At 43.2% G+C, this 27,514-nt stretch overlaps 4 protein-coding genes and 3 long non-coding RNA genes across 28 annotated transcripts; 5 read left to right on the forward strand and 2 right to left on the reverse strand.

The window, feature by feature from the left end:
- The first annotated feature begins 46 nt into the window (after positions 1 to 46).
- Positions 47 to 1,731, forward strand: LOC136197112 (uncharacterized). Its single transcript, XR_010672433.1, has 6 exons — positions 47 to 167; positions 218 to 331; positions 683 to 764; positions 827 to 929; positions 982 to 994; positions 1,048 to 1,731. It is a non-coding gene; the product is annotated as an uncharacterized lncRNA (long non-coding RNA).
- On the reverse strand, positions 1,346 to 4,794 carry LOC136197106 (uncharacterized). 8 transcript variants are annotated; one of them, XR_010672411.1, is made up of 15 exons: positions 4,674 to 4,794; positions 4,429 to 4,571; positions 4,222 to 4,294; positions 4,082 to 4,172; positions 3,938 to 4,025; positions 3,837 to 3,879; positions 3,622 to 3,739; positions 3,450 to 3,554; positions 3,212 to 3,399; positions 2,922 to 3,159; positions 2,255 to 2,864; positions 2,037 to 2,204; positions 1,867 to 1,974; positions 1,697 to 1,813; positions 1,346 to 1,627 (listed from the first exon to the last, which is right to left on the reverse strand). XR_010672411.1 is itself a non-coding variant. In XM_065986823.1 (15 exons), exons 11-15 carry the CDS (start codon positions 2,202 to 2,204, stop codon positions 1,498 to 1,500), a joined length of 471 nt encoding a protein of 156 aa, XP_065842895.1. In that variant the 5' UTR covers positions 2,255 to 2,864; positions 2,922 to 3,159; positions 3,212 to 3,399; positions 3,450 to 3,554; positions 3,622 to 3,739; positions 3,837 to 4,025; positions 4,082 to 4,172; positions 4,222 to 4,294; positions 4,429 to 4,571; positions 4,674 to 4,794; the 3' UTR covers positions 1,346 to 1,497. The 8 variants fall into 8 exon arrangements, 1 of the variants encoding a protein (XP_065842895.1); XR_010672410.1 differs by having other exon boundaries at positions 2,922 to 2,988; positions 3,086 to 3,146; positions 3,837 to 4,025; XR_010672406.1 differs by having other exon boundaries at positions 2,922 to 2,988; positions 3,086 to 3,159; positions 3,837 to 4,025.
- A 375-nt stretch (positions 4,795 to 5,169) lies between these two features.
- Positions 5,170 to 10,798, reverse strand: LOC136197091 (uncharacterized). Of its 5 annotated transcripts, none has more exons than XM_065986786.1 (27): positions 10,743 to 10,798; positions 10,577 to 10,693; positions 10,248 to 10,516; positions 10,164 to 10,193; positions 10,024 to 10,110; positions 9,591 to 9,970; positions 9,373 to 9,540; positions 9,202 to 9,309; positions 9,032 to 9,148; positions 8,883 to 8,967; positions 8,397 to 8,618; positions 7,803 to 8,341; positions 7,640 to 7,750; positions 7,473 to 7,589; positions 7,332 to 7,422; positions 7,169 to 7,279; positions 7,016 to 7,120; positions 6,857 to 6,964; positions 6,695 to 6,802; positions 6,543 to 6,644; positions 6,382 to 6,492; positions 6,208 to 6,327; positions 6,028 to 6,150; positions 5,867 to 5,977; positions 5,713 to 5,820; positions 5,537 to 5,653; positions 5,170 to 5,481 (listed from the first exon to the last, which is right to left on the reverse strand). In XM_065986786.1, the coding sequence occupies exons 6-27, from the start codon at positions 9,864 to 9,866 to the stop codon at positions 5,306 to 5,308; spliced, it is 3,234 nt and encodes a 1,077-aa protein (XP_065842858.1). In that variant the 5' UTR covers positions 9,867 to 9,970; positions 10,024 to 10,110; positions 10,164 to 10,193; positions 10,248 to 10,516; positions 10,577 to 10,693; positions 10,743 to 10,798; the 3' UTR covers positions 5,170 to 5,305. The 5 variants fall into 5 exon arrangements, with proteins under 5 accessions (XP_065842858.1, XP_065842863.1, XP_065842860.1 ...); XM_065986791.1 differs by having other exon boundaries at positions 10,248 to 10,498; positions 10,553 to 10,693; XM_065986788.1 differs by having other exon boundaries at positions 10,248 to 10,506; positions 10,553 to 10,693.
- Positions 10,799 to 10,807: 9 nt separating this feature from the next.
- Positions 10,808 to 11,832, forward strand: LOC136197117 (uncharacterized). Of its 2 annotated transcripts, none has more exons than XR_010672440.1 (3): positions 10,808 to 10,876; positions 11,282 to 11,350; positions 11,405 to 11,832. It is a non-coding gene; the product is annotated as an uncharacterized lncRNA (long non-coding RNA). The 2 variants fall into 2 exon arrangements; XR_010672441.1 differs by lacking the exon at positions 10,808 to 10,876 and adding an exon at positions 11,181 to 11,220.
- A 1,529-nt stretch (positions 11,833 to 13,361) lies between these two features.
- On the forward strand, positions 13,362 to 14,947 carry LOC136197605 (adhesive plaque matrix protein 2-like). The gene is made up of 10 exons (XM_065987399.1): positions 13,362 to 13,446; positions 13,495 to 13,602; positions 13,659 to 13,766; positions 13,819 to 13,920; positions 13,971 to 14,081; positions 14,136 to 14,255; positions 14,371 to 14,439; positions 14,489 to 14,599; positions 14,648 to 14,755; positions 14,811 to 14,947. The coding sequence occupies exons 1-10, from the start codon at positions 13,362 to 13,364 to the stop codon at positions 14,945 to 14,947; spliced, it is 1,059 nt and encodes a 352-aa protein (XP_065843471.1).
- Positions 14,948 to 15,329: 382 nt separating this feature from the next.
- On the forward strand, positions 15,330 to 16,260 carry LOC136197606 (notch homolog 2 N-terminal-like protein R). The gene is made up of 6 exons (XM_065987401.1): positions 15,330 to 15,432; positions 15,463 to 15,570; positions 15,626 to 15,733; positions 15,789 to 15,896; positions 15,952 to 16,059; positions 16,115 to 16,260. Exons 1-6 carry the CDS (start codon positions 15,330 to 15,332, stop codon positions 16,258 to 16,260), a joined length of 681 nt encoding a protein of 226 aa, XP_065843473.1.
- A 6,135-nt stretch (positions 16,261 to 22,395) lies between these two features.
- On the forward strand, positions 22,396 to 25,555 carry LOC136197166 (uncharacterized). Of its 10 annotated transcripts, XR_010672474.1 has the most exons (8): positions 22,426 to 22,869; positions 22,932 to 22,973; positions 23,057 to 23,160; positions 23,216 to 23,479; positions 23,534 to 23,703; positions 23,763 to 23,808; positions 23,864 to 24,561; positions 24,607 to 25,555. It is a non-coding gene; the product is annotated as an uncharacterized lncRNA (long non-coding RNA). The 10 variants fall into 10 exon arrangements; XR_010672467.1 differs by having other exon boundaries at positions 22,396 to 22,513; positions 22,602 to 23,160; XR_010672466.1 differs by having other exon boundaries at positions 22,426 to 23,160; positions 24,607 to 24,747; positions 24,807 to 25,555.
- The last annotated feature ends 1,959 nt before the right edge of the window (positions 25,556 to 27,514 follow it).

The raw sequence follows: 27,514 nt of genomic DNA on the forward strand, positions 1-27,514 counted from the left end.
GCATTGTGGAAGTCAATGAACCCAAGCAACCGGGAACTTTCGACCACGTGCACAAAGCGTTTTCTTCGCGAAACTGCCTCTTCCATGTCCGTAAACCAGGCCAACGTTAGTCAATCTGGACATTGCCGCCGCTCGAGCTCGAAAAAGCCAGTTTTTTCGCTCCACAAGTGCGTGGGACGTCGCGAAGCGTTACGTGGTACGACGAATCGTTGTTTAGGTCGAACACGAGCCTCGAGAGGACTATGCACTGTATATATGCTCCGCCAAAAACCGTTCTGAGATGGCGATCGTGTTACGTTCTGAGGAGAATCGTGTCCGAAAGGAGCATAAGGTTTGTAATTGCATGGAGGCGTGGGGGGCCTTCTGAGTTTGACTTAGTCGAAGCTATTTGCCTTAATTCACATTGTATACCATCTTCGTTTGCCAGTCACACGAGCCGTTAGTATAGTATATACGAAATGGCTCTGTGCATATTTTTTCTCTCCTTGTCCCAGGCCATTTTTTTGACATAGCATTACAGTTAATAACATAGCAGGTTCTTCATCGTCAATTACTTTGAGTGACGTTCAAGCCCTAGAAACGGCATAATGTTCTTGTGCTTTAGGAAGTTATAATCGTTAATTAACCGCCGCGGCTTCACGCTCTTTTTTTCGTGAAGTTGAATTTAATTGGGCACTTTCAGGTGGCAAATAGGAGTATTGATGTCATTTTATTAATCTCCAAAGCCGTTGAGAAGTGGCATATCGAATTTGTGACCGTTGAAGGCACTTATATTTATCAGAATTGGCCTATAACATAAACGAACATCTTTTCTTTTTCGTCGTAGCTTTTACTGTGCAGCGAAGACGAAATTTCTGAATTTCTTACTCACCGCACGCGCGATTCCTGGATCGTTATTATCCGTCATTGGCCAATCAAAGATTTAATTGGTTAGCACTCCAGTACCCTTTTCACTTTTTGACGTTAATATATATCTCTTAGACGCCAAGAACAGGTATTTAGATAAATGACGGCCTTTTGAGTTAGAAATCATCTGTCGTCTTTCAGGTACCGATTGTGTCCTAAAGCTACTAAAGAATAATTTGGACAAGAGCTGCGACGACGAAGTCGAGGATGGAAGAAATAATCTTTTTTTAGTTGTTTGCTGCATGAACAGAGGCGCCACGAGGCGCACAGCTAGGCGCACAACATGACTTCCACGTGTGTCTTTCCATCGCGCTAAGGGAGATAGAAGAGGTAGCAGGCGTACATTAGCTTAGGTTAGATAGGTATGCATTAGTTAGGGCAACGGCGGGGTGGCACACTCCCGCGTGTCGCCGCCGTCATGGAAATTGGGATACAGCCATTTTATTTCAATAAAAATTAAACAAAAAACGAACAGCCTTTTTCCCTATTAATTTTCGGGCAGTTTTTATGCGCTGGGGGTCTTGCCCAGGACCCCATCGAGGAGCAGTTTTTTTGTAATTGGGTCATACTCAGGACCCGGGCACTTTAAAGTCATGCCCAGGACCACGCCCTAAAAGAATGAAATCTAAAAAATTAAATTTGAAAACAAGGCAAAATCTCATACAAACGATTCTCACTGCTCGAGGCTTGATTCCCCAGAGAAGACAACCGCTAAATAAACCTAGTATTCAATTAAACATAAAGACACGAACATGATAACTTTGGAATATATCATCGCGCCTGTGTATACCTCTGTCCATACGGCGACGATAGATTCTTTGCCTTCTTCCACTTCACTAGATATCATCGAGGATGCTAGCACCGTTGGTCGATATACCATTGAATATTTCGTTCGGAACAAAATAGCCTAAAATGTTAAAGACGTATATACGTTTGAAATTATATCAGTTCAATAGTTACTTGGCAAAACGTTTTTTCTTTCGTTTGCGGAAACGGGATGGACACCGAACCGGTTTCGGAAGAATTGAAAATCCTTTTAAGGCACACAGTAGTGAACGTAATAAAATCCTGCCAGATTAAAATAAAGAAAAGTTATTCAAAAAAATCTACTTTTCTATTTCATCAAATACCCCTTCAAATCCAGAATGAACGCCGCTGAAAACGCAGGCTTCTTTCAAGCAGACACGCGCACCGGAGCCGTATTTCTCACTCCAGAGAAAGGTACCATATCGATCAGGAGTCTTCGCTTTTTGCTGCAAGGCTGTCACAAGGACGTTGGGCAGCAATGGGAAATTCATCTGAAGTGGCTTCACTGTTAACTATGCATTCTATTCATAAGCCAATATACCGTAGCCTCCTCTCAGTCGTGAATTTGGGAAAGCTGAGGACGGCGCTATGAAAATCGCTCGACGAAGAGCTTTGAGTGGAGAGAAAGGCGAACCACTCGATGGTCAAAGTGACCGTCTCGTAGGCGCTTCTTCTCGCTGAGCAAGCGTAGAAGCCCATTTCGGTTATTTTGTGGACCCAGCACGAAAACAATGGCGGATCCTCCATTTGACTGGCGAATCCGACGTTGAGTTGGACGTGAATGCGTTGGTTTGCTCTGCGCTTCATTATCTTGAAGAAGGTGGCCGACGAAAATTTGACAAATTTGCAGTCGTAGCGATCGACGTCACCTGAAAACTCCCAGTTTTCAGTGCCGAAGATCGGCGAATGAGCTAAAAAATAGGCTGTTCAAATGTAAGAAGAACCGTGCAATTCGCGAAATACGTGTTGGATCAACAAATGACGGATAAATCATAACGACTCCCTTTCCGTCCAAAGGGTCAGACACTCCTTCAAAGCCTGTTGTCAGGAAAGGAAGAAGCGCTACGACTGAAAGGAACAACATTTGTTTGAGAAGTGCGTCGGCTCGAATGACTGGCCACTGAGAAATCCTTCAATATATAGGAGCACACCTACAATCGCACTGTGAAAAGAAGCCAGGTGTATTTGATTAATCGATGCAATATTACTGTTAAGCTTATCATTCGAAGATTATCAACTGCATATGAAGTTCTTCTATTTTCCACTCTTCGCCAGCTGGCGTGAAACGATGAGAATCGCAAAGAAAAACAATGGTTATTTGAGTGCAATCTTGGAGTGCATGCAAGGATTCAATAGGACAATTTCACTTTACCTTGAGTCGACTACAGCAACAGGAAGAACTGTTGAGTAAATCAGATGATTGACTAAGGATTCTACAAAATGCTTCTGCATGTGAATTCGGTTATCAAGGCAGCTGTATACGGACATTGATATTCACCTATTTTTGCCTTGGAAAAAGTAGGATATTGACACGCCATACCTACAAAACCGCGACGACAACGTTATACAGCTCTTTCGACTGATCTGTAGCCTCCAAAAGCTTCTTCAACATGGCCATGTCGTACAGTAATCGGACTTTTCGCTCATCCGCAACATAGCTAGTTCCGAAGAAGCTTCAGACCCTGTCTGTAGCCTCACAATTATTATATTGGAATAAAAGAAGGTAGCTGCCTCACCAAATACTGGTAAAAAAGACGTTGGCGTTTCTTTCCTTACTTCCTAACGCGCGCTACAGTCAATTCCGTAGGGAACGCCTACAAGCAGAGCTCCGCCACGACCATCTAATTAACAGGATGAAGAACAAATGGTAACATTTCTGCTGCTTATAAGTGCAAGGCTTAGTCTCACCTTATCAAACTCGTGCAGTACCATATGTACTTTTCTATTCAAGCTTCCGTACGTAGCGAGTTTTGTTTCAAATCGATTCTCTTTCAAAACCCACTATTCTTATTCTCCAATCTTTCAACTGAAAGGAAGAAAGATCAATCATCCCATGACTCATAAAGAGATACTTCCAACTTATCATATGAGAGCGAAGGCTATCGTTCTCTATGTTCTCTTACCCTTCTTCTCGTCCCATAATGGATATGTGTGTGTAAAGCCTAACTGTGTATATGAAATGACTCTTTCGCTTCTTTGAGAGAGAATGCTCGCGGCCAAATACGTTTATGATAAAGACAATAAATATTGGACGTCTTGAAAATATTCGACGTTGAAGACGTCAGTTTCGATTTATGATTCACAGAAAACGACTATATGAAAATCCTATATGAAAAGGAACCTTCACTTGGGAAGTGTAACCACATACTTTTAGGGTGAGCGGGTAAAAACTTTAGTACGACGCTCTCTATCGGTTCCTTTTACATTCTAATTACAGTGGTCGTTTACAGCGTCGTTGTCTAGATAAATAACAATTTTGTATCAGAAGAAAACGTTGATGAAGATAACCAGTGCAGCATGAGAGCAACTGCATTTTCTCCCACTTGTCAAAATCTTCTTGGGGACACGGACGATGGAACGTCTGTATGAGAGCAAGGAGAAAACGGGGTGAGGCCCCTTATGGGGTTCAGTGTCACTAGGGCCACGGGACTTTTGCTCGCAGCGGCCGTTGTGAACATCGCGCGCACGCAAAACTCAAAGCATGTGGAGACTAACCTTTAAGCTTTTCTTCGTGCAATCGACTAAAGAATTCGGCTTGCGACGCAAGAGAGAGGGGCTTCGAAAGGTGACGGATAAATTCGTCTCTAGAGCAATAAGGAACCCCTGACACTCGCCGACTGCACTGTCCGCATGTAGGCCTTAACGATACCGTCAAATAGAATAATAAAGAGGCGTCGCGAGCTCTGCGTTACGCTTTGCATTGCGAAAATCTGTTCGCGGCACCCCTTACGGAGCCTCACCTTTTTGTAAAAGCACCAGCCCGTAGAGAAACTGGTTTGGAAAGCCTTTGCGAAGAGCCGAAGCGAGTGTTGCAAAAGATTCAGTCCAACAGGTTGGTTTTTTTCTGAGAGCATTACCCGGATAAGGTATGCAAGAAGTATAAATAGGTTTGCATCGATATCCGTCCACGTGGCGCATGTCTTGGCTATACTTGCCCTTACAGAAAATTTTACCGATGTTTGCTACACTTATGTTCCTAAAGTTCACTGGATATAATCGAGAGGGTTTCTCTTAGAATGGCACGTGCTAGATGTTACAGAATCGAAGCGTCTCTTGAACGTTTCGGCGCACCGGAGATTTTAGGAGTGCTTTAGCCGAATCCTGCGCAGATTAAATGTCTTCTCCAGCGATATCGCAATGACGTCACAAATTGCTATCCTGGAGAATGGAATCACGATCAAGGATATCCCTTCTTTTTCTACGATCGCTCACCGATGAGAGAGAGCTCCTGCAGTACTAAACTTTTTTTTTTCACAAACAAACAAAGAAGATTGAAACACGTGAACAAGACATCAACATCATCATGCATGCTCCTAAACATGCGGCGCTACTAGTAGTCAGTGCTCACCACTCGGAAAACCCAACGTCTTCTTCAATCATCACATGTGTCGCAGCTGGGTTTGCATGGGCTCAGAGTGCCTGTTTTGATTCGACACCAGCGATCGTCGCCAAAATTTCCCGCCATGCAGCTGTAGTGCCAACGACCATCATCGTCTTGGAACGGAATTTGGCACTGACCATTGTAAATCGTTGTGCAAGGACAGACTCCTATGCAGTAAAGGCGCATACATAATCCAGATTAAAAGAAATTCCAAAACCTTACGATGGCAAACATTGTCATCGCCAAGAACATATCCTTTTGAGCAAACACAGCCATATTCTCCGTCGTCGTTCATCTCGCACTTGGAATTCGAAGGACAATTTTTGCAATTGCCGTGGGCTAAAGTGTACAAATACATATTGAAAATTACTTAGAGTGAAGTGATCTAAAGCACGCACTGCAAGAGACTCCATCTCCTGTAAAGCCAGAGTTACATTCACATGAATAGACACCTTCTGATTTAACACATTTAGCGTTTGCACTGCACTGGTTGCATACAGCCGGCACTGGACACAAGATATTTTAAATTTTCACCACTTCTCATTGTATTACCGCAAGTTTTCCCAGAACCAACGTAGCCTTCTATGCAACTGCAAACGTATTCTTCTTCATCATTCAGAGCACATTCGGCGTTCTCAGGGCACGATTCACAATGATCAGGTTCTAAAAAGTCCTCAAATTTAAAGAACCATTTGATGTCGGCTAATAATTACTGCAAATGTCTCCGTCTCGGAAATATCCCATCTTGCACGAGCACACGTGATTCTCCATTCCGTTGCTATCCGAAGAGAGTTCACATGCAGCATTTTTACCACAGAATTTGCATTTGTCTGGTACTAAAGAAAAGAATGTGAAAATATATGTAGACGAGTAGACGCGAATCGATCGCATACAGCATTTCTCCTTTTCATCTCCGAGATAGAATCCTTCGTTGCATACGCATCTGTATTCGCCCGAGTTTAATTTACATTCAGAATTCGCCTGGCATTCCCTTTTGCACGGATTTTCTTCGGCTAGAATAACAATATAGAGAGAAACATCTTACACAAATACTTGATTAGTCTTACTGCATGTCTGTCCATTGCCTTCGTAACCGTCGTCGCATACGCACGAGTACTGCTCATTGTCATTCATAATGCATTTAGCATTAGCAGAGCACGATTTACATAGATCGGGTTCTATGAAAAACTAGTATTAGAACTTGATAACTAGCGTTTTCTTTCGTTACTGCATAGTTGTTCATCTTCAAAAAATCCAGGTTTGCAAGAGCATTTGCGAGCTTCGTGATCGCATAATGCGTTATTTTGGCAGTTACGACAAACATTCGGTACTAAGGTATGTCATATGGACGTAGGTTAGAAAACTGATTCATAAACTTACAGCACCGCTTTTCTTTAAAAAAATAGCCTTGGGGGCAAATACACGTGTATTTCCCATGAGCCAAAAGACATTCAGCCATATCTGGGCACGCTTTGCACTCTTCGGATTCTGAGAAAATAAATGACCTAAATCAATAATTTGTTCTAAGCGATTTCAAATTACTGCAAATGTCCCCAACTCGAAAATATCCGGATTTGCACGAGCATACAAAGTCATCGCCCGCTTCTGTGCATTCAGCATTTTCGCCGCAACTTTTGCACCTAAGTGGCCCTAATAGAGAATTTTAAATGAAAAACGAAAATTGATGTTTAGGACACATACAGCATGTGCGCTCCTTTGCCAAATAAAAGCCTTCTCTGCAAGTGCATTCTCCTTGAAGACATTCAGCGTTTGCCTGACAAGCCATTTTACACATCATCTTGGGCTCTATAGCGATCATAAAAAAGGACATATCACCAATGATAATGATCTCACCGCAAGTCTTTCCGTCTCCTTCATAGCCACTTTTGCATCGGCACATGTACTCGTTGTCTTGCCCACGCACACATTCCGCATTCGAATCACAATTCATGCAATTTTTTTGCCCTTAATTAATAAACGCTATGAGAATGAAAACAATATAGTGCATGAAAGAAACCTGGTAATATGACGAAGTCAATTACGATGAGATCGTAATAAACGTTTCGGAGCTCTTTGATGCATACTTGAAAACGGTCTCCAGACAACGACTTAATTAATGAAAATTAAAAATTCTAACAAACAGAACGCAAAAACGTACGTTGATCCAAGAAATGATATTATTGCATTTTTCGTTGGAAGACGCTTTTTCAACTTGGACTCGAGTAGCTTGGGCGAACACCAGAGGAGTCATAAAACGTTTTTGAAATTGAACAAGCTATTATAGAATCGGTTGAAATTGTTATAGCCGATCAACGGTCAGCTTACTTTGCAAAATGCTCCGTTATTTTCTTCCGTCAATATAAAGTCGTCGCGCTTGAAAGAAATTTGCCCCAAACCCGCAGATATGCCTTTAGTCCTCGGATAGGCAATCCAATCCTAGAAAATCTCAAAGTTGGCTTGAACATAGAAAAATCGACAAAAGGATTACGATCGAAATCTTTCTGTGGAGTCCACCAAAATATTGCATTTCTCTCACGCATAAAGTGATTGAGTTGATCGTCACGTATTCGGCCCAAACGCTCGCGGCGTCATACGAAGCGTTCTCGATGGAATGATGCAGAGTGGCGAGAACAGAAGGAGGATTATCAAAGCCCGATATCTTGATCGTTTTACACGTCGTTTCAGTCCACCACGACTCCAAATGAATAGTTCCGGCACATGAATCTTTCGGGGCCCCTTCAAACACTATCCAGCTAGCACGAGCGTTTGACAGGTCATGACGATTGCCTCTTCCGGAAGCAAGCAAACAAATGTTCAATGTACTTTTTGTGAGTTTTTCTATCCAAATGGCCGTTGCATCGTGTATCATCGACGTATCGTCGTCGTAATAGACGGTCGCCAACGCTTTGAGTCGGCGCCTAATATTAAAATTGAACATCGAACTGGAAAATGATGCCGTCTGACAAATGTAGTCAATTTCCCTACTAACGGAAGTAAAAGAAATGGAACCGGTTTGATTAGTAAATCCTATATAAGATAAAAAGAAATTACGTTATAAATTAAATATATCAAAACGACCTACCTTTACAGTTGCCTTCGCGAAGAATAGTAATTTTCTCCCCTTTATGACCGTAGACATATTGGTGAAATTTACAATCGCTGTCAAACGTCATTCCATTCGAAGCGCAGACCGGTCTTTCAGCTTCGTTGAGACACGGAGGTTCTTTGCAAGTGTACTTTCCGCGTTCCGTTTCGACGCATTTGCCGTAATTAGGACATTTCGCAAAAGTGCACGGATTCAACGCTAACGAAACAAAGCATTTCACATCCCATTTAGTACATTATTCACTGGCGGATCTGGGGGAAAGCCCCTTCTGAAATATTCAGACTCTCATTTATGTAGGGAAAGGGTCCATAAAGAGAACTAAAAGATACGTAACAGTGACTACAATTTCAAAGGCATTCGCATAGAGAAAAGCTTTAATTCAAAGAAAATTTTGAATGACCTCGCCCAAATTCAGAAATCAAAATTTTAAGATCGACCCGCCACTAACTATTTCTCACTTACTTCCAATTGCGCACCACGTCACGGCAACGGTAACTTTTAGACTCGTAGTTCGCACACACAGTCGAAATCCTTCCCCAGTAATACTCTTCGATTAAACATAAAGACACGCACATGATAACTTTGGAATATATATCATGGCGCCTGTATACCTCTGTCCATACGGCGACGATAGATTCTTTGCCTTCTTCCACTTCACTAGATATCATCGAGGACGTTAACACGGTTGGTCGATATTTTATTGAATATTTCGTTCGGAACAAAATAGCCTAAAATGTTAAAGACGTATATACGTTTGAAATTATATCAGTGCAATAGTTACTTGGCAAAACGTTTTTTCTTTCGTTTGCGGAAACGGGATGGACACCGAACCGGTTTCGGAAGAATTGAAAATCTTTTTAAGCCACACAGTAGTGAACGTAATAAAATCCTGCCAGATAAAAAGAAAGAAAAGTTAATCAAGAAAAAGTCTACTTTCTATTTCATGAAATACCCCTTCAAATCCAGAATGAACGCCGCTGAAAACGCAGGCTTCTTTCAAGCAGACACGCGCACCGGAGCCGTCTTTCTCACTCCAGAGAAAGGTACCATATCGATCAGGAGTCTTCGCTTTTTGCTGCAAGGCCGTCACAAGGACATTAGACAGCAATGGGAAATTCATCTGAAGTGGCTTCGCTATTAACTATGCATTCTATTCATAAGCCAATATACCGTAGCCTCTTCGCAGATCGTCTCAGTCGTGAATTTGGGAAAGCTGAGAACGGCGCTATGAAATTCCTTGGACGAAGAGCTTTGAGCGGAGAGAAAGGCGAACCACTCGATGGTCAAAGTGACCGTCTCGTAGGCGCCTCTTCTCGCCGAACAAGCGTAGAAGCCCAATTCAGTTATTTTGTGAACCCAGCACGAAAACAATGGCGGATCCTCCATTTGACTGGCGAATCCGACGTTGAGTTGGACGTGAATGCGTTCGTTTGCTCTGCGCTTCATTATCTTGAAGAAGGCGGCCGACGAAAATTTGACAAATTTGCAGTCATAGCGATCGACGTCACCTGAAAACTCCCAGTTTTCAGTGCCGAAGATCGGCGAATGGGCTAAAATAATAGGCTCTTCCAATGTAAGAGGAACGGCGCCATTCGCGAAATACGTGTTTGCGGCTCAGGAACAATGGACGGCGGAATTAAAAATGGCCCTCCTTCCACGCTTGCTGTCAGGAAAGGAACAAGCGCTACGACTGAAAGAAACAACATTTGCCCCTGAAGTGCGTCGGCTCGAATGACTTGCTACCGAGTGTTCCTTCAATATATAAGCGCCCACCTACGATCGCACTGTGAGGAGCCAGGTGTATTCAATGAATCGATGCAATATTACCGTTAAGCTAATCATTCGAAGATTATCAACTGCATATGAAGTTCGAATCTTCGCCAGCGGGCGTCAAATGATGAGAATCGCAAAGGAAAACAATCGTTATTTGAGTGCAATCTTGGGGTGCAAGAGTTAATTGAATAGGACAATTTCACTTTACTTTTGCTACAGCAACAGGAAGAACTGTTGAGTAACACAGATGATTGACTAAGGATTCTACGAAATGCGTCTGCATGTGAATTCGGTTATCAGGGCAGCTGTACACCTATTTTTGTCTTGGAGAAAGAAGGATATTGACACTCCATACCTACCAAACCGCAAAGACAACGTTTTACAGCTCTTTTGACTGATCTTCAGCCTCCGAAAGCCTTTGCAATATGGCCAGGTCGGTCGTACAGTAATCGGACTTTTCGCTCATCCATAGCTAGTCCCGAAGAAGCTTCAGACCCTTTCTGTAGCCTCAAATTTATTGTGTTGGAATAAGAGAAGGTAGCTGCCTACCAAATACTGGCAAAGAAGACGTTTGCGTTCTCTTCCTTTTTTGCCTAGCGCGCGCTACCGTCAATTCTGTAGGAAACGGCTACAAGCAAAGCTCCGCCACGACCGTTTAATTCACAGGATGAAGGACAGAAAAGGTATCATTTCTGCTGTTTATAAGTGCAAGGCTTAGTCTCACTTTATCAAACTCGTGCAGTACCCTATGTACTTTTCTATTCAGGCTTCCGTACGTAGCGTAGTTTTGTTCCTATTCGATTCTCTTTCGAGAATCACTATTCTTTCTCTCTAATCTTCTTGAAAAAACTAATTCCTGCAGCTGAGACTGCGATGATAGCTTCTACGTTTCAAAACAATAGAAATATAATAAAACTTATTTTCTATTCTGATCCTCAATTAAACGCACGCACCTGCCGTTCTATATGAAAGACAGTGACTTACTCTCCAGCCTGCAAATAATCATAGCTTTTGCAGGCATGCAGCCGTATGTTCCTCGTATTCATGTGACGTTCCTTACGTGACGTATAATTTATTCACTATCTTAGGTCAAATCAGTGTTGATCGAGTTAGGTTTATTATTCACAGAGGCATGGTGGAAGAAGTCAATATGCAAGGTAGCTAGAGACACGTTGATAGAGTCAGTGTCCTAATTGTTAGACGTATTTTAGGTATGATTAATCATTCGTGCCCTCTATCATTGATAGAATGTCGCTGGCCTCGCGGTCGAGCTGTAACAGGGAGACAAAGTAGGGATATTGAGATACATATTTATTTGAAAGCGTCATTGCTGTTTTTATTCTTCCTTTCCCTTGTTGCTTCGCGCTTCTGCATGCAAACACCTTTGTTAGTGACGTAGTCGTTAATGTACGTTGCAGATAGTCTGGCGGCGCAAAAAAAACTAGCGAAACAGGACAAGTCGACTGTCTGAAAATTTTGTCTGCTAGTTTCGAGCCACTGTGATTTGCAGACGCACGCAAAGGACATATCAGTAAATTGTGAATGACAAGTCAACACGATCGTTACAGAAATGACCCACAGCGAGTTACACAGTCCGTTTTCCACTTTACTGTAAAGCGTTGAAGGTTCAAGCTGCTGTATTGATGTCTATTGTTAGCTTATGGCATGCATTTTTTCATGACACTCGCAATGATCTTTCTAATTATTCAAAACGAGCAACGCTGCTGCAGCCTAACGCACACTAGCTAACAAACGGTTGAGTCACTCTTCTCCCGGTCGCCTCTTAATGACTTTGCATTGCCACCAACTTTACTGAAACGTTTGCAAGTTTGTTCATTAAATGGGGTTTGGGCAAGCAGACCTCGAGATTGCGTTACTTGCGTTTGTGAATTTCATTTCAACTTGTCGTGTTGGCATCTAGCGCCTTTAGCGATGCATGAAGGAGTTTAGATGCATAGCAGTAGGATTCTGCAGGTGGCTTTTATCACTTATGCAGGACACGTGAAGATTCCTTTCGTTGTGCACGTGTGCATGCACGAAGCCGTCTGCAACCTCGACGCGTGCAGCCGTTTAGTAATTTATTCAATGCTTCGGAAGCATGATTAATCATTCCTATATAAGTTATTTCTGATATTCTTGAAGTGCAGCTGTTCCTTTGAATTATTGTTTAACTTTTTATTTTTAGTATATCCGCCCACCTAGGTCAATTGACGTTGGCTGGCACAATATAAGGCTAGTTCAGCCTCACGGTCACTTCATTCAGAAGTTTGCAAGCCGACACTGTTGTCTTCTCCACTTGAAGACTTTCAAACCTCTCGAAAAGGTATACACGAGAAAGGCTGACTTAGGTTATTGAATGCGGTATTCGTCTTTCAAAGTAAAACACCCCAAACTCAAAGTTTAAATACCGCTGTTATTGGCGCTTGTACCTTTACTTGCGCAAACCAGTGTTAATATGCGGCGTTTTGCTACGGTCTCCTTTGTCAACTTGAACTTTTTAGTACGCGTTCTGTTTGTGAAGCGCTTTGATCGTTTCTTACCACAAAGGTGCATGCATCTTCTCTTGTAGCCTTGAGAACCGGGAGCGTAATTGACGTCTATATAATTAATCTGCAGAAATTAGACAGTTGATATTCGAAGTCTAAAGCTTAAATGTTGTAATTAATTGATAGTTTGAAGATGGCTTGGCAACTATGCGTCGCTGCATTGTTTCTACTCTCGCTCTCTGCTACAGGACAAGAATGTCCGGTATATCTGATATAACTGTTATATTAGATTTCACCTTATATTATGATGAGTCTTTTGATCTATAGGATCCAGGTGCGATTTTGACATGCAAAACGTTGACAGATTATTCAAACTCAAACAATTTTTAGGTTTGTCATGCAGAGTCACATTGTGGACTCAATGGACTACATGCGTTCCAGACGTAAGTCCTGTGGGCGCCTTTTTATCTCACATATCTACAGCATACTTGCAGAGCTGTGAAAAAAGAATGAGAGAAAGAAAAATCCGTAGTTATTTTGATCCAGACGACTGTCCTAAGCTTACTCAAGAAAAACCGTGCAATCTCGACTCGTGCACAATAGATCCAAGCAAAGGCTAGAGATCATAATAATTAACGATATGTCGTTCTTTATCGTCGCTGTAGAGCCCAAGATGTGTAAAATGGCTTGTCAGGCAAACGCCGAATGTCTTTCGGGGGAATGCACTTGCAGAGAAGGCTTCTATCTGGCAAAGGAGCGCCTATGCTGTATGTATTTTGAGCGACAAGTTTCGTTTTTCATTAAATTTTTCCTAGGGCCAATAATGTGCAAAAGTTGCGGTGAGAATGCTGAATGCACAGAAGCGGGCGGCGACGTTGCATGCTCGTGCAAATTTGGATATTTTCGAGATGGGGACGTTTGCAGTAATTTTGATTCACTTAGAGAGCAATTTATTGATTTATTTTATTGATTCTCTTAGAACCCGATAAGTGCAAAACGTGCCCGGAAATGGCTAACTGTCTTTTGGCTAACGGACAATACACGTGTGTTTGCCCGCAGGCTTATTTCCTCGAAGGAGCGCTCTGCTGTAAGTTGAGGATGTTTTTTTTCTAACCTACATATGTTATGACATACTTTAGTACCAAACGTTTGTCGCGACTGCCCAAAGAACGCATTTTGCGATCAAGAATCTCGAAAATGCTCTTGCAAGCCTGGATATTTTGAAGATGAACAACTATGCAGTAACGAAAGAAAACGCCAGTTATCAAGTTCTAATACTATTTTTGCATAGAACCCGACCTCTGTCAAGCCTGTTCCGTCAATGCTAAATGCATTATGAATGACAATGAGAAGTACTCGTGCGTATGCGACGACGGTTACGAAGGCAACGGAGAGACATGCAGTGAGACTAATCAGGTATTTATGTAAGATGTTTCTCTCTATATTGTTATTCTAGCCAAAGAAAATCCGTGCTCAAGAGAATGTCAGACAAATTCTGAATGTAAATTAGACTCGGGCGAATACAAATGCGTATGCAACGAAGGATTCTATCTCGGAGATGAAAAGGAGACATGCTGTATGCGATCGATTCGCATGTACTGTACTCGTCTACATATGTTTTCATATTCTTTTTTTAGTACCAAACACATGCAAATTATGTGGCGAAAATGCTGCATGTGAACTCTCCTCAGATAGCAACGGAATGGAGACACACGTGTGCTCGTGCAAGATCGGATATTTTCGAGACGGAGACATTTGCAGTATTAGCCGACATCATCAACTTGTTCTTAAAATTTGAAGAGTTTTTAGAACCCGATCATTGTAAATCGTGCCCCAAGAACGCCGAATGTGCTCTGAATGTTAAAGGGGAACACGTGTGCAGTTGCATAGAAGGCTACGTTGGTTCTGGGAAAACTTGCCGTAAAACAATTAAAAGGGGTGAAATTTCTAATATAAGTTGTTTTACAGTGCCAGCAATATGCCGCCGTTGCAATGCGAATGCTAAATGCGTTCAATCAAAGGGCGTCTATTCGTGCAAATGCAACAATGGCTTTATAGGAAATGGATTCTCTTGCAGTGCGTGCTTTAGATCACTTGACGGGTGAAATTTCTTATATAAGTTGTTTTACAGTGTCATCAGTATGCCGCCGTTGCAATGCTAATGCTAAATGCGTTTTATCAAAGGGCGTCTATTCGTGTAAATGCAACACTGGCTTTACAGGAAATGGATTCTCTTGCAGTGCGTGCTTTAGATCACTTGACGGGTGAAATTTCTTATATAAGTTGTTTTACAGTGTCATCAGTATGCCGCCGTTGCAATGCTAATGCTAAATGCGTTATGTCAAAGGGCGTCTATTCGTGTAAATGCAACACTGGCTTTACAGGAAATGGATTCTCTTGCAGTGCGTGCTTTAGATCACTTGACGGGTGAAATTTCTTATATAAGTTGTTTTACAGTGTCATCAGTATGCCGCCGTTGCAGTGCTAATGCTAAATGCCTTGTATCAAAGGGCGTCTATTCGTGTAAATGCAACACTGGCTTTACAGGAAATGGATTCTCTTGCAGTGCGTGCTTTAGATCAGTTGACGGGTGAAATTTCTTATATAAGTTGTTTTACAGTGTCATCAGTATGCCGCCGTTGCAATGCTAATGCTAAATGCGTTTTATCAAAAGGCGTCTATTCGTGTAAATGCAACACTGGCTTTACAGGAAATGGATTCTCTTGCAGTGCGTGCTTTAGATCACTTGACGGGTGAAATTTCTTATATAAGTTGTTTTACAGTGTCATCAGTATGCCGCCGTTGCAGTGCTAATGCTAAATGCCTTGTATCAAAGGGCGTCTATTCGTGTAAATGCAACACTGGCTTTACAGGAAATGGATTCTCTTGCAGTGCGTGCTTTAGATCACTTGACGGGTGAAATTTCTTATATAAGTTGTTTTACAGTGTCATCAGTATGCCGCCGTTGCAATGCTAATGCTAAATGCGTTATGTCAAAGGGCGTCTATTCGTGTAAATGCAACACTGGCTTTACAGGAAATGGATTCTCTTGCAGTGCGTGCTTTAGATCACTTGACGGGTGAAATTTCTTATATAAGTTGTTTTACAGTGTCATCAGTATGCCGCCGTTGCAGTGCTAATGCTAAATGCCTTGTATCAAAGGGCGTCTATTCGTGTAAATGCAACACTGGCTTTACAGGAAATGGATTCTCTTGCAGTGCGTGCTTTAGATCACTTGACAGGTGAAATTTCTTATATAAGTTGTTTTACAGTGTCATCAGTATGCCGCCGTTGCAATACTAATGCTAAATGCGTGTTATCAAAGGGCGTCTATTCGTGTAAATGCAACACTGGCTTTACAGGAAATGGATTCTCTTGCAGTGCGTGCTTTAGATCACTTGACGGGTGAAATTTCTTATATAAGTTGTTTTACAGTGTCATCAGTATGCCGCCGTTGCAATGCTAATGCTAAATGCGTTGAATCAAAGGGCGTCTATTCGTGTGAATGCAACACTGGCTTTACAGGAAATGGACTCTCTTGCAGTGCGTGCTTTAGATCACTTGACTCCAGATCATTTTGATATGTGCACTTTAGTGCGAAGGTCCCCGTCATGCTTCGGACGTTGTCCTAGGATGTCCAGGTGCGTGAAAAAGGCTGACGGACAATATGGCTGTGTTTGCTTCAGAGGACTTATTCTTGGAAATGACAATGTTTGCCGTCGTAAGGTTTTGTGAATTTCTTCAATAGGGATTACATATTTGCGTTTTTTCTGCATAGGAGGCTGTAATTGCAACAGATGCATAATTCCGTTCAAAGACAGCTCTGGTCGTATGAAATACAGCTGCTCTAAGAGCGTTACACTTGAAAGGACGTGTAGAAGTAGATTTGGCATGATGATCAAAGGCAAGATGGGCATGATGAGCAACGGCAAGAGGATGCTATGCGAGAAAATCTGCAGACTCTGTGTCAGAAAGATTTATACTAGTAGAAATGGAAATGGCTAACTACTAGTAGCGCAGCATGTTGAGGACAATGCGTGATGATGTTGATGTCTTGTGTTTTGTCTTGCACGTGGATGTCTGTCCGCTGCTTTTATTCTAAATGTATTTCTTTGCTTCTGTTTGTGAAAGGTAAGTATTGCATGAGCTCTCTCTCTCATCGGTGGACGGTCACAGCAAAAGAAGAGTTCCCTTATCCCAGATAGATAATGGTTATAACTTACATGAGAAAGATTAGTAGCCTGCGCAGGATTCGACGCCTAAAATTCCAAAGTACGGCGACGCATGAAGTTCTCGATTGCACTCATGTGACATCTAACGCGCGTCATTGCATGTAAGAGCTAGTGACGTCAAATCACGCGGCCCATTCTGTCAAATAAAATAGAAATGTATTACTGCCTGAAAACAAAGCAAAACTACGTGAAAGAATTCCGTTTTCTTCTCTCCTCGTCGTGGATCAACGAATGAATACACATCATTTCAGCTTGTTTTTTCGCCAAGGGCAATTACGCGGTTTCTATGTATACTAGTGCAGTGAACCTTTAGTCTCAAGCAAAACATTTTGTTGGATTTTGTTACAGTTAGCTAGAGCCCAAAAGCGCTCTTCCTCTCTACTCACGTGAAGAAAAAACTGCAAGGAAAGACCCAAAATATTGCGTCGTGTAGGAGAAAAAACTCAAATAACTGTCCATTTTATATTATTTCGGTAATTCGTACTGCGGTCGATAGCTTTCTCTAATCGGTCAACGTTCATAAAAAAAGAGGGATTCCTTGAAAAATGATTTGTGCATCCGGGATAGCAATTTAAGGTATCACGTGAGTGAGGTAGTCTGAGCATGATTCGAGTCGTTGTCCACCAGTCTGTTCAACATGACAGATCTTAGAGTACGTCGTGCTCACGTAAAGCGAGTTGCAGAGCTCATAGCCCATGCAGAACATATCCTCATCAGGAGGCTAGATGTAGGGCGTACAAATGAGATCAACCACAAATGAGATCACAACGTCATGGTAACGTCACGTGTCGTTACAGTGACATCACCAGCTCCATGATGCTATTCTACGCCAGAGACGTCAAATTCATTTCAGATGTAGTAGAATTCGAACCTGTGCCATCTTCCAGCGGAGCGCAACAGAAAAAGCTTGTGATCTCTTTTGTGGTTAATCTACCATTGCGCCCACAAATGAGATCAGCAGCAATACTGCTGCCGCAAGTTCGAAGTCAGTCGCAAGTACTAAAAGGTGTGATCTCTTTTGTGGTTGATTGATTGATTGATGCTCGCAAATGAGATCAGCAGTTTAATCGAGGTTAGCTAGGTATCTTTGAAAAAGTCCCTAGGTAAGTTGTATCGCCGCAAAACAAGCGGTGCATCTTTAATTTATTCTTATGCTTAAGTTTAACGCATTGCGGGACGCCGCTAACGGGCAGGTCAAACAAATTGATTATTAGCCTTACAGCAGAATAAATGTTTTTGGTTGATTAACAGCCCGAAACAACGTCCCATGACACAATACCAGGGAAATAATGGACAGACACTCCCCACGTTGTTTCGTGCAGGTAATCAACCAAAAACATTTATTCTTTGAAGCGTTATAGTCTTCTTGGCTCTGCTGTGAAAAATTTTTTGATTAAAGAGGCACCGCTTGTTTTGCGGTGACAGAAGTTGGAGATGGGCAATACAACCAACCTACTTGTTCAACGATACTACCCCCAATTAATTAAACTGCTGATCTCATTTGCGAGCATCAATCAATCAATCAACCGCATAAGAGATCGCACCTTTTAGCACTTGCGACTTACTGCAAACTTGCGCCAATCAAACATAATCATTATCACTAATGATCTCATTTGTGGGCGCCACAGTAGATCAACCACAAAAGAGATCACACCTTTTAGTACTTGCGACTGACTTCGAACTTGCGGCAGCAGTATTGCTGCTGATCTCATTTGTGGGCACAATGGTAGATCAACCACAAAAGAGATCACAAGCTTTTTCTGTTGCGCTCCGCTGGAAGATGGCACAGGTTCGTCTGAAACGCATTTGACGTCTCTGGCGTAGAATAGCATCATGGAGCTGGTGATGTCACTGTGGACGACACGTGACGTCACCAAGACGTTGTTCAGATCTCATTTGTGTCTCATTTGTACGCCCTACACGAGCCAATGACAACGGGAAGACGAATCACTCCCGAACTCTTCCTACCGTTCTCACGACGAGCGAAGCGTACTGCAAACAACTCACCACAGTCTGTTTAGTCGACGGCGAAGTGGGCGGGGTGATTCTAAGCGAAGACTTGGCACGCCCACTCGTTCCAAACGACGATCCTTCTACGAAAGACACGGTACTATCGATGTGGAAAAATTTGGGCCTATGTTATGGAGTCTGGAGGAAATGCTTGCTGAGTACTTTGCAAAGGTGAATAAGAAGCCTTCGCCTTGCGATCGAATACCTGCACCAATTCCTTTTGGCTGTGGATAAGCGCTTTGCAAGGCGAGGCATAAGAAGTACGTTCACTCAATGAGTCATTATATATGTCCCGCGGGAAAAAAGGCTGGGCGATATTGATTTCGGAGATGCAGTTGAATCAAGTGCACTTTGAATATAAAAGTTGACATGATGTCGACGTATTCTGTCAACCAGATTGGCACTTTTGTGCGACTGGCGAGAAAGCGAGTGAGACACATATTTGATTCAAGTTTCGTTTACACTCTTCACGTGGACGCAAGTACCGGTATATATAGGTCTTCATCCGGGTAATGGTCGAAGAAAAGACAAGGCCAACCTTTTCGAATTCGTTTTCTTGCAAGGTGCGCTTCGGTCATGCGGTTAGGCATTCAAATGTCTTTTCTCTAGACGCTGGAGCTTTTTGGAAAAGGTGAGGCTCCCTAAGGGGTCCTGCGAACAGATTTTCGCCTTGCAAGGCGTAACGAAAAGCTCGCGACGCGTCTTCAATATTCTGTTTGACGGTACACCTAAGGCCTACCTTTATATGGAGCAGTCGACGCATTGCAGGAGTTCCCCATGGCCCTAGAGACGAATTTACCCGTCACCCCCTTTCGAAGCTCGTCTCTCGTCCGTCGTAAGTCGAAGTCTTTACTCCGATGCATAAAGAAAAGCCAAGCGTTTAGTCTCCATGTGGCTGCAATTATGCAAGCGCGCGATGTTCACAAGTCTGCTGCGAGCAGAAATCCCGTGGCCCTAGTGATACTGAACCCCAAAGGGGGCCTTACCCTATTATCTCATTTTGTGGTCATAGAGACGTTCGTCAGTTCTCCCAAGGCATTTTTACAGCTGGAGAAAAGGTATGCACATAAAATACTGTGAAGAAACTTTGAAGCAGTTTCAAAGTCGTTATTTATTTGGGGATAGGCGCTTAAAAGCAACCTCTATCTCTGGCCGATAAAGAAACGATGCAGTACGCAAAAAAGTTTGCCTTCTCATCCTTGGGCCTTTTCTCCAAAAGAAGAAAGAGTCCTTTCCTATAGGCTTTTCATACATATATAGTGTAGATCTTTCGCGTGAAAGCGCTCACGTGAACTATTCCCATCTCACGTGCTCTCATCTAAACAGCGCCAGCCGTACGACGATCTCATGGCAGCATTCGCCTCTATACTCGCTTTTCTGACCATTCTCGGTCCCCTCGTCGTCAAGGGCAACGTCCCCTGCACAACATGCGACGACTGTCCAACAACCGTTATAAACGTTCCAGCATTTCAACAAACCGAGTTCAAAACGACTTGCAATGACGAAAGTAGTCTTATCACACCAACGGTGTCCTCGGTTCGCGTCGCCAGTACGGGCGCATCGAAGGGCGAATTCAAACTGGCCGTTATGGACGAGACAAACTACGGCCTCTATACGGAGAGTGCACCGTTTTACAGCTTCGAAATCCTAGGAACAGGGTTAGGAAACGCAGACCCGTCGTACACGTGTTTCGATAGCGGTCGCATTACCTATCGTGTCACGACAAGTAAGAGCGTATATGCCGTCGTTTCGTGTCTGTCGCCTGTGACTTGTCAAATCCAGTACAAGATAGATATTTGTCCCTGTGCCACTGTCAACTGCGGTGATAATGGAAAATGCACGGGGAACGGAAGGTGCGTTTGCTCCGCGGGCTTTAATGGGCCAGTGTGCCAGTATAAGAATGCATTGGCAACTAAGGCGCCGGGGAATTCTACTCCGGTCGGTAGTAAGAGCAGTGGAGGGAGTAACATTGGGTTGATTATTGGGCTTGTTGTCGCTGGCATTATCGTGGTTGCTATTGTTGTTGTTGTTGTTGTCGTGGTTATATACAAGCGCAAAACGAGTGGCAATCAAACCCTTGTCAATGAATGAAGTTCCTATTGGCTAAGCATTTTCGGTTAACTGTCGGCCCAAGATCTGGGCATTTTGTATTTCTTTTCATACTTTTTATCGTGCGTCGCATAACGAGAGCACTTCTTGTTAGCTCGTACAATGTTTAATAGCAAATCATACCAAAGTCTTTTAAAATTGCTTACAACCGCTGTTCTTCAGTCAGAATGATTTAGTCCGCCCTAAAACGTCCGCGCCTTGTGGGAGCCGTACATTCACGCGGCTCCCCATGGCGGCTCACCCGATGTCACGAGATTTTGTTGACCAAGTCACGGACACAATCTCGCGTCACCAAGGAACTTTCTGTTTACCGTTCAACATGCAACTGCAATTGCTCTTCGTTTTCCTCTGCGTCGCCGGTTCACAGGCCACGTCTCGCTTCATAAAGTGGTCTGGCTACACGTGGTCGGCCAAAGACTTTGCATATCATCTCTTTCACCCTGGCCCCTGCCTCTACTCATCTGACTACTACCACGTCCACGTCGATTCTTCCGACCGCCTTCATCTTAAAGTATCCAACACAACGAATGGCAGATGGACGTGCTCCGAAGTCGTTCTAACCGAGTCACTTGGCTACGGCACCTACACTTTTGACGTCACGCTGGACCCCTACATGCTTGATCCGAACGTCATCGTCGGTATGTTCACCTATGCTTACCACAACGACAGTTTTAATAGTCGTGAATTGGACATCAATATGGGACGCTGGGGAAATCCCGATGCTGTAGACAACGCCCAGTACGTCGTTCAGCCCTATAACAATCCCAACAACCAAAAACCGTTTGCTACTCCACAAGGAATAAGCAATATTAGCTACTCCTTCAAATGGGCGCCCAATGAAGTCAGCTTCCTCACCACCTGGTCGGGCGGCATGCATTCGTGGAAGTTCAACGACAGCGGCGAAGTTCCGCCGCCCGGCGACGAATCGGCTAGCATTAATTTTTGGATCTTTAACGCAAAGCCACCTACCGGCGAACAAGAGTTGATTGTTAGAAAGTTTACTCATGAGCCCTTGTTCAAGCCACCCACTCAGCCTCCACAGCCCTCTCAGTTCGCATGTGTTGGGGGAAGAGGAACGGCTTTTGCTGTTCGCTTTTCGCTTTTCTCTTTTATAATTGCCTTCCTGTGTCTTGGCTACTAAGCCAAAGTAATCTCTGTGGTTGACTATAACTGTCTGAAAAAGTGCAGTTTCCAGTAGATGAAGGGTTTTGTTGTGGGTCTTCTGCTCTGCGTCAGGTGTCTGCATTTTTTGTAGCTGTGCTTTTTCTACTGACCGTTCGTGCGATGTCGTAGCAATAATCAGTAATATTGATAGGCTGATTATATACATGTATACTTTGCGCCTTTATCCGGGTAATGATCCAAGGAAAGTGGGCCTTTTGACTGAATGTTTGTGCAAGAGCCATTTCGGCTATAGTGGGATGCTTTTCGAAGCAGTTTCTCTAGACTCCATCGTCTTGAGGAGAAGATGAGGCTCCCTAAGGTGTCCCACAACAGATTTCGAGCATTTCGGCGTCTATCGTTAGGCTCGAGGCGCGAGTTCACTATTCTTTCTTTACAGTACATTCTAGGTCTACACTTAGACAGAGGATTTGACACGTCTCAGTGGTTCTCTATCGCCTAAGAGGCGAATTTATACTTCGTCCTTTCGAAGCTCGTCTCTCGATCCTCCGTCCTTAGTCGAATTCTTCTCTCCGGTACTCGAAGAAAAGCGAAAAGGTTGGTCTCTAAATAGTTGGAATTTTGCCAGCGCGCGATCGACAACGGCCGCAGCGAGCAAAAATCCCGTGGCCCTAGTGATGCAGAACCCCCAGAGGGGACCTCACCCGTTGTAACTATGTGCGTTCCAATGAGCTATCATGCCTTTGTATTTCAAAATGATTTTTAACGGTGTGCAACAGAGGTTTCCGGTTATTATTTTACCTAGCTTCAGTACAGAACATGTAAGTCATGAGTTAGTCGTAAAGTTCACGTGCAAAATCATGAGATTTGGCTCTATCTCAAAAAAATTTTTGTTTTATATAAGCGTCACAATCTTTCCTGTAAGGGAGAATGCTGTCAGAGCGACAACAATGATTTTCTAATGTGTAAGGAAAACGAGCCAAACGTTTACAGTAATTCGTAAATAATGTAGGAGCACTAAAACAAAATGGAGCATGCACAAACAAAAGATTTCTCTCTTTAGCACATATTGAAAGTCAGTCGTCTGTCAATTGCCGCGACTCCACATCTCGAGCGCTTCTTCATGAGACGAGGACCTTCGACATACTGCGCTACTTCAGTACTCATATCATACCAAAAGAATGTTTGCACGTCGAAAGCTTCGTGCCAATCGCCTCGCATCACGCCACCGACGCTATATATCTTTTCGTTAGAAAGACAGTAAGTGTTGCTATGGAACCGACGAAAAGTATCGAGAAAAGGAGGACAATCCTTAACATTGTAACGAGTCAGTTAACCGTTACGTACGTCGAGCGTTAAGTGTTCAAAAGGCTTCGTGTAGGGCCACGATAAAATTTCTCGACGTAAATGCAGACAATTACGGTCTGCGCACAGAAATCGAAACATGAAATTGTCGTCGTAGCCTTGAGTACAGAAGGGAACGTCTAGCCAACGATCTACAACGGGATCGTACTTGAAAACATCCAAGTTGTCTCCTACCAAACCTTTCACGTTAGAACCAAGAACATAGATATGATCATTTGATACGATTGTTCCTTCAACTGTAATAGGCTTCGATATCGATTGGAGAGTTGTCCAACTATTCGTCGCCGAATTGTACAGTTCGCACAGCGTTTCGTCATACTTGCCTATATTTGATCCCATTGCGTAGATTCGATTCTCGTAGACAACAAATCCTTCACCAGTTCGACTGACTTGCATCATGGGAGAGACATCTCTCATCCAAGAGCCCTCTCTCGAATCATATCGCTCTACGGAACAATTACGCCAGCCTCCAATAGCATAGACGCTGTCGCCGAGGCTGACAACGTCAGGACTATATCGCGCTTCATTCAACGAAGGAAACTCTTTCCAGACGTTTGATAGATGATCGTAATATTCGGCTGTCTTCGTTGCTGTCACGTCGTTTCGGAAGAAATCTTTCGACTCGGTACTCACGACTCCGCCAACTGCCAATAGAAGTTTGTTTCCAAGACGACGAGTCGGTCGCGGTTCACTTGACTTCTTAAGTACGAGACTGCGATAAGACTCGTTGGCAGAAACAACGGGATGTGATAGAACAAATTCCCGTTCTGCAATAAGAGGAAATCGAACGACTTTTGAAAGTTCTTCAAAATGTGAATTCCGATTTTTCTCGTCGTATCGAATCCACTGCATGACGACGTCCCACACGTCTTCCTCTCGACTCACAGCCAATTCATCCAAGGCTAACAATCGAGAGACGACTTCGAGCGAAAGACGTCGAAATTCATCCGTCTTCACCAATTCAACGATATGAAAAGCAGCAAGTCGAAGAGCAACTGATAGCAACTTCTCGCAATTGTACTCATAAGCGAACGCGTCATCCATGTAAGACAATTCGATTCGTTCACTTGCTTAGCCAATCCGTTGCAGCAATAGTCGACGACATCCTCAAACAGCAGACGATCAGCAGTAAAGAAAAGAGTGACGTCATTATCGGAAGTGATTAAAATTTTTCCCGTATATGCGAAATCGACGAAGGCCCTCCACGGAGGCCGAATCGACGTCGCGAAGGTGAATACACTTCTTCGAGCTTTCGTGCATATTGATTGTAAACATTGTACGGAAATAAGCGCTCGCAGAAGCAAGCACGAGTCGATGAGCGGGAATTTCGACGCCGTCGTCGAGAACTAAGACTACGTCGATGAATTTCTTCTCCAAACGATGAACTTGAGCGGAACGCAGCAATTCGGACGATTGTTCCGCCTTAGAAAAGGAGAGTTCGTAAGTTATTGGCCTCGTGGAGGAATCCATGCGCTCGGGTACTTCACGTGACTGTTCGTGCGTGAGCGATCCCGTATAAGGACGCGCAAGCCACGCGGTCCGTTGTGTCGTGAAGTGCACATGTATGGTTTCGGGTTGCGAGAGGCGAAGCGATTTGAGTATTTTAATAATGCGACTGTTAAAGAGGTTCGGAATTCGCACGATTTTTCTGCTGAAGCGTTGTTTTTTACCGGCTATGCTGATGGTAGGCATGATAGTTCTCTCGTCGATTTGTCGTGTGAGGGATATGGCAAATTGATTATTCACGGAACGTCTCTTCTATAGAAACTACCACTAGCCCTCAGTAGTTTCTTGGGAATATTCAATTTACGTAATCGTAAACTAATTGGCAAGGCTTTCGCTATGAGCAATGCTATATGTGTTGCAATGTGCATCTTTGCTTTGAAAGATGTTCATGTAGACTGTTGTCTAAGTGTGTGAATGAAACAGATACATTGGTTGATTGCATTCCAGGTGCTGACATATAATAATAGAGTGATAGATACTGAAGCGTGATTTTTTAGTAAAATAACACTGCAATTTTCCCCAGAAGTAAAGCATACATGTACCAGAGAATCATCAGAAAATAATAATAGCAGCTAGTAGGAACAACACCGTAAAAATCGTCTGGTATCATAATCATTTGCATTCTCTTTTACAATTACGCTATGCCAAAGAATGAGCCGTACACGTACGTCTTTTCCTTTCAAGCGCTGAACCGCCTACCTCACGTGCGGCGCATGTTTTCGCGCGCCAAACGTGCAGCACGTGATTGTCCGGAACCTTTCGTGACATCAATGACACGTGTCAAACTACCGTAAAGATAGTTCGGAGCAGCACGGCGACGAAACGGCTCTAGGGAAACCCGCTCCGGCTGAATTTATCGCTGCTGGCTTTAGTTTAATCTCTCACTGCAGTCTCTACCCGATCGCGAAGGGAAAAACTCGCTTCTACGTCGTACGAGTCTTCTTCGATGCTCAATCGTTCTGCTTTCCTTCGTCAATGGTAAGCCGATCGATTAATTTCCGCAGATAGTCGCTGCCGGTCGTCTATTTTTCTCCAGTTCGCCGCACGAAGACTCGACATGACACGCGAAGATGGCGGCGTTGCGGGGGCGTGACGCGGCGTGCTTTCGCGTTTCGCTATAGCGTCTCTTCTTAGGCTTCGAGGACGTTTTTTTGGACGATCGAGGCTCTTCGGATCTGTTTCGCTTGCAAAAACGACTTCGCGTGAGTGGGGGCCCCTTTTCTTCGACCACGAATTCTCATTGGTTTAGGCTCTAACGTTTTTCTCCTTAGGCAAATGTTCCTCGCTTGCGCTTTCTGTGTCCGCATTTGCAGCTAGAAGCCGTATCATGCACGTTTTCGCTAATTCCTTTTGTTTTTAGCACTTGCGAAGGCGCCCTTTCAAAAGTAAACAACTCTTTGAAGCATTAGGGTTCGGTTGCTCTCACGTCGCAAAGGAATCGTGCTGCTTTAGTGAGTGGGGCCCCTTTCAAGGAACATTCAAAAGATGAGGCGAAGTTAATTTTTCTCGATCCTAACGTTTGTTTCTTTAGGTATAGATTTTTAATCGTGAACGGTCCAATTTTTCAATGCTGGGCATTGTCAAACGCTGGTGGTATGACTCTTTTTATTTATTTATTGCCATTTTTCTTAAAAGACTTCGTTTTATTTAGGTGTACTTAGGTACCTGTTTTTGTTTAATCAATCTTTTATTTCAACCTAGGTTCTTCACGTAATTAATTAATTAATGGTGCGAATTTCTTCAATGCTGGGCGTGGTCAAACGCCGGTGGTATGGCTCGTTTATATTTATTTATTGGCATTTTTTAGACTTGTTTGATATAGGTGTACCTACGTACTTGTCATTCTATAATTAATTTGTTATTAATCTTTTATTTCATTGTAGGTTCTTCGTGTATTTTCACTTCATTTTTCTTCATCATTTACACGTCATCTTCTTACACTTCAACTTCACCTAATCTTCACCTCGTCAATCATCTTACTTTAGGCATCTATAGAGAAATGAGAGGCAGTTAGGGTAGAGGATTATTAAATAGGGTAATTAATTAGGTAATTAATTAATTTAATTAATTAATTAGATAGATAATTTAAATAGAATTTTTTATTCATTTTACTAATTTTATTTTTCTTGCAGGCGTCCTGATGAAGATCGTCGCCTCAACGGAAGACGACATTCAAATAAAGGTTTCTGTATTAATCGATGTCTTTTTTGCGTACTTCTTCTCTCTTTAGGGGGCCTAGGTGCGGACGGGATTGTGCTACGCCCATTGAAGACGTCTTATGTGGTACCTGTATATTTTCCTTGCGTTTTCTTTTGCTTTCTTTTTTTTAGATTTAGGGCGGATGCAAGACGGGAAGGCAAGAGGACGACGTTGACGTAAGTGAGGGACGAAGATTAAGGTATCTGTATGTAGTGCTTCCATTTTCACTTGCTGGCTTTTTTGAATAGATGATGCTGACTTGAAGGGGACGAAGACGAAGAAGAAGCAGACG

The sequence above is a fragment of the Oscarella lobularis genome, chromosome 17, assembly GCF_947507565.1.
Source record: "Oscarella lobularis chromosome 17, ooOscLobu1.1, whole genome shotgun sequence".
Classification (NCBI taxonomy): Eukaryota; Metazoa; Porifera; class Homoscleromorpha; order Homosclerophorida; family Oscarellidae; genus Oscarella; species Oscarella lobularis.

Coding starts and splice junctions, on each gene's coding strand:
- LOC136197106 (XM_065986823.1), bottom strand. CDS start 2,204: ATGAATTTCCCATTGCTGCCCAACGTCCTTGTGACAGCCTTGCAGCAA. Junction 1,975..2,036: donor TTCATTCTGGATTTGAAGGG/GTATTTGATGAA, acceptor TTAATCTGGCAG/GATTTTATTACGTTCACTAC. Junction 1,532..1,583: donor GGGGAATCAAGCCTCGAGCA/GTGAGAATCGTT, acceptor TTAATTTTTTAG/ATTTCATTCTTTTAGGGCGT.
- LOC136197091 (XM_065986786.1), bottom strand. CDS start 9,866: ATGAAGCGCAGAGCAAACGAACGCATTCACGTCCAACTCAACGTCGGA. Junction 9,310..9,372: donor TTCATTCTGGATTTGAAGGG/GTATTTCATGAA, acceptor TTTATCTGGCAG/GATTTTATTACGTTCACTAC. Junction 6,151..6,207: donor AGATGAAAAGGAGAAATGCT/GTATGCGATCGA, acceptor TCTTTTCTTTAG/TACCAGACAAATGCAAATTC.
- LOC136197605 (XM_065987399.1), top strand. CDS start 13,362: ATGGCTTGTCAGGCAAACGCCGAATGTCTTTCGGGGGAATGCACTTGC. Junction 13,767..13,818: donor CCTCGAAGGAGCGCTCTGCT/GTAAGTTGAGGA, acceptor GACATACTTTAG/TACCAAACGTTTGTCGCGAC. Junction 14,256..14,370: donor AGATGAAAAGGAGACATGCT/GTATGCGATCGA, acceptor AACTCTCCTCAG/ATAGCAACGGAATGGAGACA.
- LOC136197606 (XM_065987401.1), top strand. CDS start 15,330: ATGCTAAATGCGTTTTATCAAAAGGCGTCTATTCGTGTAAATGCAACA. Junction 15,571..15,625: donor AGGAAATGGATTCTCTTGCA/GTGCGTGCTTTA, acceptor GTTGTTTTACAG/TGTCATCAGTATGCCGCCGT. Junction 15,734..15,788: donor AGGAAATGGATTCTCTTGCA/GTGCGTGCTTTA, acceptor GTTGTTTTACAG/TGTCATCAGTATGCCGCCGT.